General features: G+C 44.3%; 2 protein-coding genes across 2 annotated transcripts in view; one reads left to right on the top strand and one right to left on the bottom strand.

Moving 5' to 3' along the window:
* Positions 1–17326, top strand: part of mpped1 (metallophosphoesterase domain containing 1) — a gene marked incomplete at its 3' end in the record, with an annotated part of 325357 nt that overhangs the window by 78106 nt on the left and 229925 nt on the right. The window lies entirely within an intron of this gene.
* The window catches only part of scube1 (signal peptide, CUB domain, EGF-like 1), a 150247-nt gene continuing 138593 nt past the window's right edge, over positions 5673–17326 (bottom strand). The window contains exons 17-23 of the mRNA XM_080757807.1: positions 16828–16989; positions 15302–15469; positions 14201–14362; positions 13169–13366; positions 11873–12025; positions 11513–11592; positions 5673–10771 (exon numbers count right to left, since the gene is read on the bottom strand). Coding sequence (XP_080613933.1) covers positions 10619–10771; positions 11513–11592; positions 11873–12025; positions 13169–13366; positions 14201–14362; positions 15302–15469; positions 16828–16989 — 1076 coding nt within the window. The 3' untranslated portion in view covers positions 5673–10618. The remainder of the gene's footprint in view (positions 10772–11512; positions 11593–11872; positions 12026–13168; positions 13367–14200; positions 14363–15301; positions 15470–16827; positions 16990–17326) is intronic.

Genomic DNA, 17326 nt, shown 5'->3' with positions numbered 1-17326 from the left:
GTCTATGGTGCCCACTTGATATGTATAGCAGTGGTTCTCAACCTTCCAGGCAGTTTATAAACACAAAACCAGATATATATCTATCTAAACACAATTATAAAATAACAACTGTGAACACATATTCATGTGAGATTTTTTTTTTATCACACAGTTGAACGGTTATTCAAATTCTACCTATAATTTTATAATGGACAATTTACTTTTCGGGCAAGTAAAGTGGGCATGACCTTTGAGCAAGTAGAACATGACCTGTACGACGGCCTCTGAGACCTTAGTGTCCCATCCCCTGTACTGTACATGACGCTAGTACAGTATGTCGCAGGGATTTACACCCAATCCAACCCTTGATCCTGACCTGAGTGCCAACTTAAGCGTCGCCTTGAGCAAGACTCTGAACCCCTAAATGCTCCCACCGGTGTGCAGGTTGGTGCCTTGCATGGTTTCCTCCGCCATCGGTTATGATTGAATGGGTCAATGTAATGCACCAGTACCAGCTCAGTGGCACTGTGGTTAGAGCGTCCGCCCTGAGACTGGGAGGTCGGGGGTTCAATCCCCGGCCGGGTCATACCGAAGACTGTAAAAAATGGGACCCAATGCCTCCCTGCTTGACACTCAGCATCAAGGGTTGAATTGGGGGCAAGTCCCTGTGACATACTAGCGTCATGTCCAGGGGGTGTACTTGTACATCAAGCTGCCTCACGCTACAGAAACAGGACATAGGCTCCTGCCCCTATGGGCCTCATGGCTACAGAAATAGGAGATAGGTTCCTGCCCCTATGGGCCTCATGGCTCGGCAAGGCTACTTACTTAATACACAATATATTTAAAGCGCTTTGGATAAATGTGACAGCCTAGCCCTAGCTGTGAGATGGGCTGCATTAGCTGCTGATACTTCACCCAGTTATATATGTTTCCTTGTAAAAATTAATTGTAATTTGTGGATTCAAATAAAGAAATAGAGCTACAGAATGAGCGTAGGGAGAGGGCACATATGGGGCTAGCAGCATAATAGAGAATCAAAACAAGGTTCCTACTTTGAGCAGTGTAAGATCTCATCATCTCTCCATTTCATCCTCAAACTCTGCAATGTCTGGACTCTGGGGTCAGACTCATCAGCAGGATATCTGAAAGAAAGAAAGAAGCTTGTGAAGTTGTGACTAAATAACTACATTATAGGTCTTCTATTTAACACACAGCTTATCTTTTCTATTTCCTGAAAAGTTCAATTTGGACATACAAGCCAGGACACACACACACACACACACACACACACACACACACACACACACAACACACACACACACACACACACACACACACACACACCTCAGCTGGTATAAACAGTGAATGGACAGATCTGTGACGCAGCATGAATTCACAAACAAACAATGACCCTCCGTCATAGACGATAAAATACACAAATAAATGTATGTATAATTCCATATATATATTATTTTTTTATCATTGCGGTAATTATTATAAAAGTTTTGATAGGTTTCGCAGGTTTTAATTATGGACTGGACTGTCTTCCAAGTTATTGTATTATCTGGTGAGCAGAGTTGTGTTTGTTGTCGAGTGGAAGAATTCAGAGAAGAGAAGAGCATGTTCCCGCTCGTAAACAAACCACCATGACATTTCATTTCATTTCATTTCACTGAACTATTATATATTATAGGCTATAGACTTCTCGAGTGACTCTTTTTTAAAGTGTCCGCAGTAAAAATACGACTATAAATTGCCGTTTAATGAAGTACAAAAGCATAATAGTTCCTTACCGTATAGAGCCACAGGATAGGCTGTCCGTTCAAACTTATTGGCGCTCTTTTTAATTTGTTATTTAATAATACCTCTGTGGCAGAATGTGAATGAATACACGGTCACCCTAAGCGAATTAACGAGCCTAATAACTTCATTTTTTCAGGTTCCATATTGTAAACAGTTGGGTATTCATATTCGGCATTAATTCATTCTGAAGGAATATGAATTAAATAGGCTATTGTCCATGTTTGTAAAAAAGCAGCGAAACTAAAACGACACGCCAAACAAACACAACAGCAGCTGCTAGAAGAACATGTCGCTGCCGCTTGTAAACAAACCATGACATTTAATTTCACGGAACTATTATATAATATTATATAGACTCCTCGAGTGACTCAAAGTGTCCGCAGTAACAATAAGACTATAAATTGCCGTTTAATGAAGCATAAAGCATATAAGTTCCTTACCGTAGAGCCACAGGATATATAGTCTGTCCGTCCATCACCTTCAAACTTATATATTGGCGCTCTTTTTAGTTAGTTATTTATTAATACCTCTGGCAGGTTAAATACAATTTAACTAACTTCATTCAGGTTCCATATTGTAAACAGTTGTTGTATTAATATTCGGCATTAATTAATTCAAAAAGCTGCGACGACTGAACTATAAAACTACACGCCAAACAAACACAGCTGCTGCTACTTTGCTCTATAATTACGCCACCTGCTGGCCAGACAGACCTCACCCAGAGTCATCTAATAGGAGAGTAGCGACATGCTTTGTAGTTCCACACATTGGAACTATCCCATTGAGATAGAATGGGCACTTCCGCATTCCATTGTTACCATGGGAGTCAACGCTAGTGTCGCCACTCTCTTACTATATTGCTCTGAACCTCACCCAACGAAAAACTTCAATAGAATACAAAATATAAACTAATATGTGTGACTGCCTGGCTGCCAAATGTTAGACATATAAAGGGAAATAATTATGATACGAACCCACCTCTTGTCTGATATGCTGCATAAAGATAAAAACATTAAAATAACCCGGCCCGCCTTGGCCCTGTTTATTGAAATGACAACAGTGTCCCCCGCCGAATGCGTCTGGTCGCGCATGCGCAGATGGTCCGTCGCTCTCTTCACTCTCTACACCTGAGACAAGTCACGTGACCAATAGGTTGACGTGGGCACCTCGGTGTGAAATGGGATATGTTGTCCAAAATGTTAAAAGATTAGGTGTATAGTGTATACTATACTATATATTTGGGGGAAAAAAGTCTTTAATAAGTAAAAGAAAGTAGGACTACACATGATCATTATAAATTGCTTAAACATTCGACAAATTAAGGTCTAATATTTCTACAATTCCTACAAATTGCTAAAAAACCTGCTTTAATATATCCAGTCATTTTGGAGGATTTGAAGGATAATATTAAGTCTGATAAAGATGTAGCCTACCGTGCATGTTCACGTCATGTGTACTTTAATACTAAATATAAAATAAATATGTCATTCTTTTACATTTTGGACAAAATAGCCAATTTTAAATCGAGGTGCCCAGATGTCCTAACCCGACTCTGCCAGCAGGGGGAGTGATTACACCAGGCTACAGGTGTCTATGGTGCCCACTTGATATGTATAGCAGTGGTTCTCAACCTTCCAGGCCGTTTATAAACACAAAACCAGATATATATCTGTCTAAACACAATTATAAAATAACAACTGTGAACACATATTCATGTGAGATCTTTTTTGTTATCACACAGTTGAACGGTTATTCAAATTCTACCTATCATTTTATAATGGACAATTTACTTTTCGGGCAAGTAAAGTGGGCATGACCTTTGGACAAGTAGAACATGACCTGTACGACGGCCTCTGAGACCTTAGTGTCCCATCCCCTGTACTGTACATGACGCTAGTACAGTATGTCGCAGGTAATTACACCCAATCCAACCCTTGATCCTGACCTGAGTGCCAACGTAAGTGTCGCCTTGAGCAAGACTCTGAACCCCTAAATGCTCCCACCGGTGTGCAGGTTGGTGCCTTGCATGGTTTCCTCCGCCATCGGTTATGATTGAATGGGTCAATGTAATGCACCAGTACCAGCTCAGTGGCACTGTGGTTAGAGCGTCCGCCCTGAGACTGGGAGGTCGGGGGTTCAATCCCCGGCCGGGTCATACCAAAGACTGTAAAAAATGGGACCCAATGCCTCCCTGCTTGACACTCAGCATCAAGGGTTGAATTGGGGGCAAGTCCCTGTGACATACTAGCGTCATGTCCAGGGGGTGTACTTGTACATCAAGCTGCCTCATGGCTACAGAAACAGGAGATAGGCTCCTGCCCTATGGGCCTCATGGCTACAGAAACAGGAGATAGGCTCCTGCCCCTATGGGCCTCATGGCTACAGAAACAGGAGATAGGCTCCTGCCCCCTATGGGCCTCATGGCTACAGAAACAGGAGATAGACTCCTGCCCCTATGGGCCTCATGGCTACAGAAACAGGAGATAGGCTCCTGCCCCTATGGGCCTCATGGCTACAGAAACAGGAGATAGGCTCCTGCCCCTATGGGCCTCATGGCTACAGAAACAGGAGATAGACTCCTGCCCCCTATGGGCCTCATGGCTACAGAAACAGGAGACAGGCTCCTGCCCCCTATGGGCCTCATGGCTACAGAAACAGGAGATAGGCTCCTGCCCCTATGGGCCTCATGGCTACAGAAACAGGAGATAGGCTCCTGCCCCTATGGGCCTCATGACTACAGAAACAGGAGATAGGCTCCTGCCCTATGGGCCTCATGACTACAGAAACAGGATATAGGCTCCTGCCCCTATGGGCCCCATGACTACAGAAACAGGATATAGGCTCCTGCCCTATGGGCCTCATGACTACAGAAACAGGATATAGGCTCCTGCCCTATGGGCCTCATGACTACAGAAACAGGATATAGGCTCCTGCCCTATGGGCCTCATGGCTACAGAAACAGGAGATGGGTTCCTGCCCTATGGGCCTCATGGCTACAGAAACAGGAGATAGGCTCCTGCCCCTATGGGCCTCATGGCTACAGAAACAGGAGATAGGCTCCTGCCCTATGGGCCTCATGGCTACAGAAACAGGAGATGGGCTCCTGCCCCTATGGGCCTCATGGCTCGGCAAGGCTTACTTAGGGGTCTGCCTGCCTGGGACCTCTAGGCATCCTCAGTTACAGGCCAGGGGGCTGCCAATTTTTGTGAAAAGGAGAAGAGTCATAGCTGACTAAATGACTAACTGACAACCAAAATGTCTTTTAGGCTTAAAAATAAATAAATCACACCCTTGTGAAGTGAGGTGCGCTCTTATCGTATACATCATCATGACGTAAAATAGATTTGCTCAGACTCTTTCGCCATTAATTGTCAATGAATGGGATTTAATGTTTGTGTAGGACAAAAATAGAAACTATGCCCATTTGCTCAGACACTGACTGAATTTAATGTTTGTGTAGGACACAAATCTACACTAATAGGAGGGGCTAGCACCACTCAAAAAGATGAGGTTGAGATCATCTACAGCAGTCAGAGTGACCTAATAAGAAATGATCACAGTGATATTTGTCAGGTGAAAGAAGCGCTGGTTTCTTTATTCAGTAACGAACGCTCCTCTCAACCGGCCGGTCTCAATCATAACATTAAGTTCTGTTATCTGCTTCCTGTAATCCTGTTACCCATTTCCTTGGTCATGTGACCTGAGTAACCAATACATGACAGCAGCGTGCGTGGCAGCCAATCAGAATAAAATACAGAATAGGGAGATATACGTCTTCCTATACGGTGCTTTGTGAGTTCGTCATGTTGGCTTTATTATTGTCACGTTACTGTACATGAGGACACAAGAATCAATATAGACACAAAAAAGATGACATTAAATCTGTTTCCTGCTACTGTTTTTATTTGAATTTGTTCAGTACTGGAGTTTCATGGACCAAATAATGGAACAACACTGTGTTACAGACTCTCTCTCTCTCTTTGGGTACAACCGACTAACAACAAACGTTAAAATTATTCCTCTATAAAATGGACTAAAAGTACATACAGTCATTCTCTATGACATGGCACCCAACACTACCACGCCTCTGCACGCACATACACACTCACATAAACGCACGCACGCACACACACACACACAGTTATAACATACACACATTCATCCTCAGACTATCAATCACATGCACTCACAATATACACACACTCGTTCACAATAGAATACATTCTCAGGAGGAAAAAAAAAAGTCAATTATACATTTTTTTAGAGCATTTCATATCGATTTCTTTTTTTCTCATCATTACACACGTCATCATCCTACCTAAAACGGGAAGTAGGCCGTACCTCTATCTGTGTGACAGCCAATTAGGAGTGGCCGCCTGTGGGGGCAACACGTTACCATTGGCCAAGGGGCCGTACCTCTATCTGTGTGACAGCCAATTAGGAGTGGCCGCCTGGGGGCAACGCGTCACAATTGGCTAAGGGGCTACACACAGTATACAATCGTCAGTGTTCATTGGTCCACGTGTAACACTGAGAGCATACGAACTCTGGGGATTTATTTACTCTGCATCCTCTGCCTCACTGACTCTGAGGACTTGAGTTATTGGACTAGTGGGTCCCGGATTCTGGACTAGTGGGTCCCGGATTCTGGACTAGTGGGTCCCGGATACTGGACTAGTGGGTCCCGCATTCTGCGTGTCACTCAAACAAATCTGTAGGCTCTCGATAAGCCTTTGGAATAAAAGTGACACCTATAGACCCTTATCGTCCTTGTGCCCAGCACAAAGATTAGATTTGAACGCTGTTTTTGAATATATATAGCTTATAACGAGGGTGTCAAATTTAGTTTCAAATCTCTGAACACCCGAATGGGGTGATGATTGGGGGGTTTTCATAACAAATAATGCAATTCAATATATATATTTTTTCCTTTGATAGCAATCTGTTGAGGGACGTTCCGCTTTCTTTTTTCCCCCAACAACACAAAACACAGATAAAGTTTACTGGCTTACAGTTGAAGCTGCAAGTGCTTATTATGTACAGTATAGACACACAGGGATATAAGTCAACCTTCACGCACAGAAGCGTCTTATCTTATCTCCCCCGTGTCCCCAACGGACAGGCAGGGACCACCAGGGGGCAACACCCTGGGACCAGGGGCAACACCCTGGGACCAGGGGGAAAAACCCTGGGACCAGGGGCCAACACCCTGGGACCAGGGGCAACACCCTGGGACCAGGGGCAACACCCTGGGACCAGGGGGCAAAACCCTGGGACCAGGGGGCAAAACCCTGGGGAACAGGGGCAAAACCCTGGGGAACAGGGGCAACACCCTGGGGACCTCTGCCCGGCCAACGACCAGGCAGGGACCACCAGGGGGGCAACACCCTGGGGTACCTCCACCACCCGCCACTACATTCAGCTCCGTGCCAACACTTCCGATCACACTATAACACATATCTTTAAACTACAGTCGCATTGTGCAGATATAGCGTCTGTCTTCAATACGCAGGCCTATTAGGATATCTCAGACATTATTAGTTATCAATGTGAACGATATAGAGAAACGTTTAGTTGAGTTATCACGGTAAAGCATATGGTGTGTCTGTGTGTGTGTGTGTGTGTGTGTGTACGGTATATCGTATATGTATACATACATACATAAAATACAGTACATACACACTGCACATGCCTTGCTTTAGAACTCAATGGACAGATAGTTTGGGCCCAGGTTGGACCAGGCAGAACTTGTTTTAGTGTTTTATAAACTGTTGTCTGGGAGAACGCACCCAGTGCCATCCCAGTGTCTGGGAGAACGCACCCAGTGCCATCCCAGTGTCTGGGAGAACGCACCCAGTGCCATCATACAATAATAATAATAATTATCATACAAGAAGAGTTATCGTGTTCGTCTCTCTGGCAGCTCTACAGAACGCTGAGATGTTGGAGGTGCAACAACCACCTGCACCACATTCACGCTTTCCCAACTCCACCGCGATTATACTGTACGAAGAAGAGCAACATGGCGGCCTGTTTTGTCACGTGCAGAGTGTGGTATAGTGGTGGTGAGTTTTGATCGCACGTACACGTACAGTGTACACGTGTTATCGCGTTATGATTCCCCCACTCTCTGTGCGCATGTTTTTTTTCTTTCTGTGGGGCAGAGTCATACAAACACTCAGGATTTCACACAACTGACGGTGTAACGTTTACATGTCGCACAACAGTGTCACGTGTTCGAAAGTAGCCGATCTAGGAGCTCAGAACACGTCGCGCGTCGAGACGCGTTGTGAGCTTGTATATCTGGCTATGAATCGGAGGCCAGTTGCTTGGTGTGTGTGTGTGTGTGTGTGTGTGTGTGTGTGTGTGTGTGTGTGAGGGCCAGAGCTGTGATAAAGGAGAAACTGAAAGCCTCAGGGAGAGGGACAACGAGACAACCTGCTCTTTTCTACACGATACATTTCTAAAGAACAACAAAACAAAAGGACACAAAACCAAAAAAAAACGTAACCTTAGATCTTTTTTCCTCTACAGTTTAAAATATAAAATTCAAGTGCAATTAAAGTTCCAAATATTAGTTACATCACATACATTTCTCTCTATAGTAACAATCTGTTACTTGCAGGTAGTTTTTATCACGGCGTGTTATTATATGATATTCTTAATCTTTTTTTTTTTTCCTGTCGTTTTTTTCAAATCTACAATAATTATAGACTTTTTGTTTCGTCTGTTGCTCCTTTATGCAGTGGTGGAAATAGTACTCACATTTTATTACTTAAGTTAAATATAGAAATACTCTGTTACAAGTAAAAGTTCCGGAATTCAAAATGTACTTAAAGTACCAAAAGTAAAAGTACTCATTATGAAGAATGTCCAATTTTCCAAAGTTTGTCCAAGTTTTCAAATGTAAAAAAAAATCATTTGAAAATAGCAGATGTGACGCTTTGAGAAGCTTGTAGATCCGCTATTTTCAAATGGCTGAAATGTATACAGGGCTGGAGTGGTTAATGTATGTTTTATCATATCATATCATAATCATAATCTTATCATATCATCATACTATAATTCAGTGAATGTCTGTCTGTCTGTCTGAATGTCTGTCTGTGTGTCACTGTGACTGCCGTAGCTCCTCACTGCCTGCACCAATCAACCACTTTTCACACAGGCATTGACCATAATAATATGGAGGGCGTAACGAAGCCCTTTTTTCAATTTAACAAATTATAAATTAATAATGAATTTATTAGTGAATTAAAAATGCGAAAAACGCACCCAGGGCACAGTACCCCCTGCGACCACAAGGGCGTAAGCACAACGGATGAGGACTAGTAATAATAATAATCAAAATCTACAAAGTAACCAGTAACTAAAGTGAACAGATAAATGTGGCGTAATGAGTAAAAGTACAATATCTGAATGTGAGATGTAGTGGAGTAGAAGTAAAAGTATTGGAAATTGGAAATACTCCAGTAAAGTACAGATACCTCAAATTGTACTTAAGTGCAGTATACTTAAGTAAATGTACTTAGCTACTTTCCACCACTGCTCCTATGGATAAAGTATCCTATATGGATAAAGTAATCCATGGAGGTGGAATGGACTGCATGGGGCGGGTTCTGGTTCTAACGCAACAACCTTAGGATGGATTCCCATGTCCGGGTTTTCTTTTTTAAGTGCACCAGTTGTTTTTTTTTCTTTTCTTTTTTTCAACCCCATCTTGTGCACACCAGGGAAGAGGGGGGTGGGGGGGGGGGGCATTAAAGGGTTAAAAACACAGAGATACGTCGTATGTGTGCCGTACGTATGTTGGCGCACAAAGCACACGCTAAGCATACATACATGCTTAGCACTCGCACACGCACACGCCACCGCGCCTCGCGTCTGTGAGAACGTATTACATAAAAAAAATACATCCATGATATGGGCGTCCGCAAGTTGTCTAACATATAAATATTACAAAAACAAAAACAAAACAAAAAAAACACACCGAAGTAAAAAAAACAACAACACAAACAAAGCATAACAACAATAAAGCAGAGAGGGGGGGGAAGGGGGGGTAGGTTGACGGTTTGGGGGCATATTTTTCCCGCATGCTGGACAATCATTTTTGGGGGCTGATAATGGCTGGGGGGGGAGGGGGGTTATAGGATGGGGTTAGGGGTCAGATAATGAGCTGTAGAGACAGGGACGTCAACCACTCGAACCATCTATACTTAGCTGACCATAGAGGCTCCCAGGGGTCCTTCCTTTTACCCCTCTGCACTAAAATACCCTCACCAAAAACACCCCCATCCATAAACTTGAAGACGGGATGTTTTTGGTGAAGTGGTTTATAGTGCAGAGGCGCAAAGAAGGACCAGGTACAAAGGTCAACTAGTTCAGCGGTTCCCCAACTTTTCAGGTCGGGGCTCAAAAGTTTGCCCGGAACCAAACTAGTGAAAATAGCAGATTAGTGTTTTACTTCTTAATTATAAAAAAAAAAATGAATAAAATAAAAATCTATGGAATTCCTTGGATTTGTTTTGCTTGTTTGTTTGTTTTAAGATTTATGAAAGAACGAAAGAAAATGGGTTTTTTTTAGTTCAGTCGTCGTGAGACTCGTGACCCATACAAATCGGCCCCATGACCCACAGACGGGTCCCGGGCCACTGTTTGGGAAGCAGTGAACTAGTTAGTTCACTAAGTATAGATGTTTGGAGAGGTCAGTGAACTAGTTAGTTCACTAAGTATAGATGTTTGGAGAGGTCAGTGAACTAGTTAGTTCACTAAGTATAGCGGGTTGGAGAGGTTAGTGGTGAGGAGGAGGAGGAGGAGGAGGAGGAAGAGGAGGAGCCTATTTGTACGGCCGTAGGAAGCGTGTGACTTTGGAACGCAGCAGTTTGATGAAGGAGCGCGGGAACATCTCTTTGGACTCTTGCGGCGAATACCTGAAGTAGTTCTGGGGGTGGGCCAGAACATCGAACAGGGCTTTGATCAGCTTCTTGTCCTGAACACAGAGAGAGAGAGAGAGAGAGAGAGAGAGAGAGAGAGAGGGGGGACATCATTGATTAGGACCTGTCATCATGTCTATAGATTATACATTTTTGCCTAATCGTCATAATCGTTTCCATGACGAGACGTAGCTTGCGGAGTTAGTTCATTCAGACATACTCGAGGGGTCGTGCTCAACTAATGACTGTCGGTCGGACTCTTGGCATGTCGGAACAAAATAATGTGACCAAATTTGACTGATTGCCATTGGATTTTTTGAATTTTTGTTTTTTCATGTCATATGAAAGCAGGGAATCATAGCTTCAAATTGACACATTGGTTGTTCAGTTTGACCCACCAGTTTTGGAGATATGGCTTATATAGAGTAATGTCTTGCAGAAGAAACAGCGAGTTGATAAAACAGGCTTGAAAGGTTCACTTCTGTGGTCTCTAACATTACACCTAGCTACATGTTTAAGCATTTATTTCATATTTACATGTCGATTTCAGCTCTGACACTTATTTCAGACATGCTCTAGTATGTGAAGAGTCTGCCTGTGCTATTAACTCATTTTGGAAGAAAAAATAAAATGTTTTTCTCCTCTGTGAAAAGCTGGAGTTTGCACGATGGCAGAGTAGCCTTGCCGAGCCATGTGGCCCATAGCCTATCTCCTGTTTCTGTAGCGTGAGGCAGCTTTATGTATAAGTACACCCCCTAGACATGACGCTAGTACCAATACAGTACCAATAACAGTACCTTGAGTATCTCCTGATGGTTCTCTGAGGCGTATAGTCTCCCGTCTCGAACGATGTCCTCTATCAGCTGCTGGTAGTCCTCTGCAAGTCAAATTAACAGTGGTGGGAGAAAAGTAATCAAATGTTTTACTTCAGTAAAAGTATCAATACTGAGATATAGAAAGTCTGAAATTCAAAATGTGCTTGAGTAAAAATATTAAAATATTGGTATCAATCAAAATCGATTGAATGCAATCAAATTCAACGTCAATAAGCAGGTGTTAAGATCATAAGTGGCACGACTTTGTCAAGCATGTGAACAACTCTAATAGTCGACTCTGACCATCGTAGGTGACGTAGGGAACCATCGTAGGTGACGTACCATCGTAGGTGACGTAGGGAACTTGGAATCCTTTCCCGCTGTTTCCTTCGTTGGACTTGAACTGGATCCAGAGCTTCCGGGAGCGAGAGGTGAAGGCGATTGGCCGCTCGTATGTCTGACACGTCTCATAGGTGGTGATGGACGTGGGCAGAGCTAGAGGAGGAGGAGGAGAGGAGGAGGAGGGGGATTAGAATTAGAAGAAGAAGGAGGGCACATAGGTTTATTTCCCATTCCAAGTGTGTTTGTCTTATAGTATGTAACGCTGCTTTGGCAATGTAAACGTATGTTTTCTCATGCCAATAAAGCCTTTTGAATTGACTTGAATTGTAACGCCAGTGCTGCTGTTTTCAGCAATGGGATAATACTTTTTAAAGTGAGTAGATCTTGTTGAGCTGGTCATTGTGCAAATAGTGAAAAAGGTTCTAATATATTATTTAGGCCCCACAATCTATAAATCTCACACTATTAAAGCAACCAGGCCGGTTCCACACTCTGCACAAGGTGCCCATTTTTCACTTCAGCACCTGCCCCTCAGTCTAAATGTCTGTTGTGCACGCCACTGCTCTGCCACCTGCCCCTCAGTCTAAATGTCTGTGCACCCCACTGCTCTGCCACCTGCCCCTCAGTCTAAATGTCTGTGCACACCACCGCTCTGCCACCTGCCCCTCTGCAGTCTAAATGTCTGTGCACGCCACTGCTCTGCCACCTGCCCCTCAGTCTAAATGTCTGTGCACCCCACTGCTCTGCCACCTGCCCCTCAGTCTAAATGTCTGTGCACACCACCGCTCTGCCACCTGCCCCTCTGCAGTCTAAATGTCTGTGCACACCACCGCTCTGCCACCTGCCCCTCTGCAGTCTAAATGTCTGTGCACGCCACTGCTCTGCCACCTGCCCCTCTGCAGTCTAAATGTCTGTTCACGCCACTGCTCTGCCACCTGCCCCTCAGTCTAAATGTCTGTGCACGCCACCGCTCTGCCACCTGCCCCTCTGCAGTCTAAATGTCTGTTGTGCACGCCACTGCTCTGCCACCTGCCCCTCAGTCTAAATGTCTGTGCACGCCACTGCTCTGCCACCTGCCCCTCTGCAGTCTAAATGTCTGTTGTGCACGCCACTGCTCTGCCACCTGCCCCTCAGTCTAAATGTCTGTGCACGCCACCGCTCTGCCACCTGCCCCTCTGCAGTCTAAATGTCTGTTGTGCACGCCACTGCTCTGCCACCTGCCCCTCTGCAGTCTAAATGTCTGTGCACGCCACTGCTCTGCACATTAATGATTAATTTAAACGTTGTTTCATTTACCGCTCTTCCTCATGACGAGCACGTCTCCACACTCGTCCTCGATGGGGAGGAAGATCTCGGGCACCACGATGAGGATGCGTCTCTTGTGAGGAGGGTTGATGGTCCAGATGCAGTCCACGTTGGACGGGTAGTCTCCGGGGTAGTTGGGGGACTCGATGTAGCCGGTGTAGTCCCCCAGCTCGCCTCCACACAGCTGGTCTGAGACAGAGGGGAGGAAATGAGCTGGTGAACACAGGAGGTGAACACACTGGTGAACACAGGAGGTGAACACACTGGTGAACACAGGAGGGCGCACTGATGTTTCAACCACTTAACACATTTAGGGCTGTATTTTGTGTGTCTTAAGTACCAGGTCTTATTACCTAACTTGAGTAAACTAAAGACCTGGAGGCGTGATCAATGCTCTTTGGCCACTCAGAATAGCCAAATGGCATTGATCACGCCTCCAGGTCTTTAGTTTACTCAAGTTAGGTAATAAGACCTGGACTTAAGACACGCAAAATACAGCCCTTAGGCTTTACGTCGAAATTAAAAAAAATCTTCTAAATCATGACAGTATTCTTTTTGGAAATACCTCATGTTTCTATATCAGTGGTGCTCAATATTTCATGTCAAGGACCCCGAAAATGATATGTAATTGGCCGTCGACCACCATCTGAAAATATGTAGTTCCAGGGACCTCCCCAGAAGCAAATATTTGAGTTAAACACGTTTGCTCTGAAAGAATATATTCAAAGATTTGTGCGGCATTTTCACTGGGTGAATGTGAATGGAACAACATATTTTCAGATGGGGGTCGGCGGCCAAATACAGATAATTCTGGGGGTCCTTGATGTGAAATAGTTTGAGAACCACTGACACAGAAACACAGGTTTTTCAGACAACTGTCAGGATTTAGAAGAAATTTGTTAGAATCGTCATCAGGTCGAAACGGGTTAATGCTAAGAGAAACATCAACGACACTGATCACTGCAGGTGATCCCTGCATGCAATAATTTATGCTTCAAAGCGAAATATTGCGACGTTTCGTACTTTTGCAGTGGGAGACGTTGGTGGCGCCGTCAAAGTCCGTGGTGGTGTTGCCGGGGCAGGTGATGCAGTAGTTCTGACCGAACTCGGACTGGTACGTCCCGCCCGGACAGCGGATACAGCGATGGGTACTGGAGTTGTAGTGGTGACCCGGAGCACAGTGGACTGAGGAGTGAGGAACAAACATATTGTGTTTTTATTCATGTTTCAATCTATTTTAGTTAGATTCATCCTTTTCTTTCTTTATTTAACCAGGAGATTATTCTTTTTAGCTTTATTCTTTTTAGCTTCATCTTTTATTTTTATAATTTTCATTATTATCACTATTATTAGTATTTTATTAGGTGTTTCAGTGCAGTTGCTTCTGGTCTTGATGTAGTGTTTGAGTGCTTTGGAGTTTGGAGAGCGTTTATGTTTTGCTGCTGTTGTCAGTGTATTGTTCTGTGTGGACATGTTTAATGTATTGTTTAGTCTATGTACTGTATTCATCATTGTGTTGTGCCCGAGGACCCCCTCTAAAACCAGATGATACATCTCAAGGGGCTACCCTCTAAAGGAAATAAAATGTCAATATATATCATTTCAATATAGGATAGTCACCACCACTGAGATAAAATCTCTCTCTTATTTTGTTTGCCCCAGACAAGCAATAATTTAACAAGACAGCTACATTAAAAACAGACAGGCGGGCAGAGAGAAAAGAATGCACAAAATTAATGAGAAACACATTTAAATGATTCACATTTCAAGAGTGCCGTCTTATTTGTAACGATAAATGAAAAACAATTAAATGGGGGAATGAGTGAAGGAATCCGCCTCAATTTTCTTTGTTTATTTAGATGATTGTTTATTTCATCTTGGTTTTGAGTGCACATAAGACAGGGGATGTAAGGTAAAGGGGTTGATTTTGATGGCACATTTTTATTTAATTTTAGTCACTATCAAGTCTCAATGTAATTTAGTTTTAGTATTATTTTAGTCATCTGAAATGTTTTAGTGTTACTCTAGTTTTAGTCGAATAATAGATTTTAGTCTTAAAAGTTATACCAAAAGAAACGGGCAACGTGCACACGCACAAACACACACATGGACGCGCTGCGTTACCTTTTGCCTCGCAGTCCCGGAAGGAGACGGAGCCTTCGAACTTGGTCATGAGACCCCCCCCGCACGGGAAACACAGGACCCGCCCGGGCTCGGGCTGGAAGGAGCCTAGCGGACACGGCAGACACGGACGGAACCCGTCGGCAGAGGAATGACCTGCTGGACACTGACCTGGGGGTCAGTGACCAATGGGAGGACAGCTCTGTTAGGGTCAGTGGTATGGGAGGGACATCTCTTTTAGGGTCAGTGGCGTGGGAGGGACATCTCTGTTGTTGTTTCTTTGGCTTCTTTTACCCCTTAAGATTTGAGGCCGATTCTCCAAAATGCATTCCAAAATCACTAGTTCTAAACACTTCTTCACAAATAGCAGATATACAAGCTCGCAGCGCGGTACAAAGTGACACGCTTGTGAGCTTGTATGTCGGCTATTTTTGAATACCCGGTAACCCATTTGAATAACCAATGCAAAAATCTGATGCTTTCTCGGTTAGCAGGACACATCAATGTCATCAGTGTCCTATTGTTCTCTGGGTAGAGCATTCTACAGAACACAGGACACATCATCAGTGTACTATTATATATTATATATATTGTTCTCTGTGTAGAGCACTCTACAGAGAACAATAGGACACATCATCAGTGTACTATTATATATTATATATATTGTTCTATGTTAGAGCACTCTACAGAGACTCTGATAATCCGGTTGGATGTATGAACTAAATTTGACTTCATGTAGGTTATAAGAAGGCAAAACATAACATAAAATCCTTAATTTTATTCCCTGCCAGAAGTAGGAAACATCTCCTGCTCTCCACTAACATTTCCATAAACCAAATAAACTATGACTGGTCTTTGGCGCTCCCTTGTGGACGTAGCTGAATACCTGCCACTTTACCTTTTTTACCCACCCATCTATGTTTAAATTAATTGCATTACTAAAATCTGGAAAAACTAAAAGTAATCTATAAATTGGGTGCTTTTCTGAAAAATGTTCTTCCACTGTACAAATAGGGAAAGCCTTCCGATTATGTCTATGTATATTGTGTAATCTGTAATGTATTGTATGCTTTTGATTGTATACTTTTATGATTCTGTGCTCCAAACCATGTGATCATGGTCGTGAGTTAATAAATAAATGATGATGATGAAAAGAAAACCTGCTGCATTTCTTTTCACGGCCATAAGGTGGCGGCAAAACACAACGTGTTCCCCATTAATACAGACAGTCCAATTGCACCCGGTCTGCTTTACCTCCACACTGGGACACATTCTTTACCTCCACACTGGGACACATTCTTTACCTCCACACTGGGACACATTCTTTACCTCCACACTGGGACACATTCTTTACCTCCACACTGGGACACATTCTTTACCTCCACACTGGGACACATTCTTTACCTCCACACTGGGACACATTCTTTACCTCCACACTGGGACACATTCTTTACCTCCACACTGGGACACATTCTTTACCTCCACACTGGGACACATTCTTTACCTCCACACTGGGACACATTCTTTACCTCCACACTGGGACACGTTCTTGGCCCCAGCGATGCCCTGTCCCTCCGTGCTGGGACACGGCTCACAGGACAGCTGTCCCACCGTGTCCTGGTAGGTCCCCGGAGGACACTGGACGCACTGCTCGTGGTCCCCACTGTAGAACGTCCCTACGCCACAACTCACTGTGGAAGGAGAGAGAGAGAGGGAGGGAGGGAGAGAGAGGGAGGGAGGGAGAGAGAGAGAGAGAGAGGGAGGGAGGGAGAGAGAGAGGGAGGGAGGGAGAGACAGGGAGGGAGGGAGAGGGAGGGAGAGAGCGAGGGAGGGAGGGAGAGAGAGAGCGAGGGAGGGAGGGAGGGAGGGAGGGAGGGAGGGAGGGAGGGAGGGAGGGAGGAGGGAGGGAGGGAGGGAGGGAGCGAGGGAGGGAGAGACAGGGAGGGAGGGAGAGACAGGGAGGGAGGGAGGGAGGGAGGGAGGGAGAGGGAGGGAGAGAGAGAGGGAGGGAGGGAGAGACAGGGAGGG

Source organism: Protomyctophum bolini, assembly GCF_963924005.1.
Source record: "Protomyctophum bolini genome assembly, chromosome: 23".
In the NCBI taxonomy this organism is placed as follows: domain Eukaryota; kingdom Metazoa; phylum Chordata; class Actinopteri; order Myctophiformes; family Myctophidae; genus Protomyctophum; species Protomyctophum bolini.
This window is presented reverse-complemented; position numbering and strand designations above follow the sequence as displayed.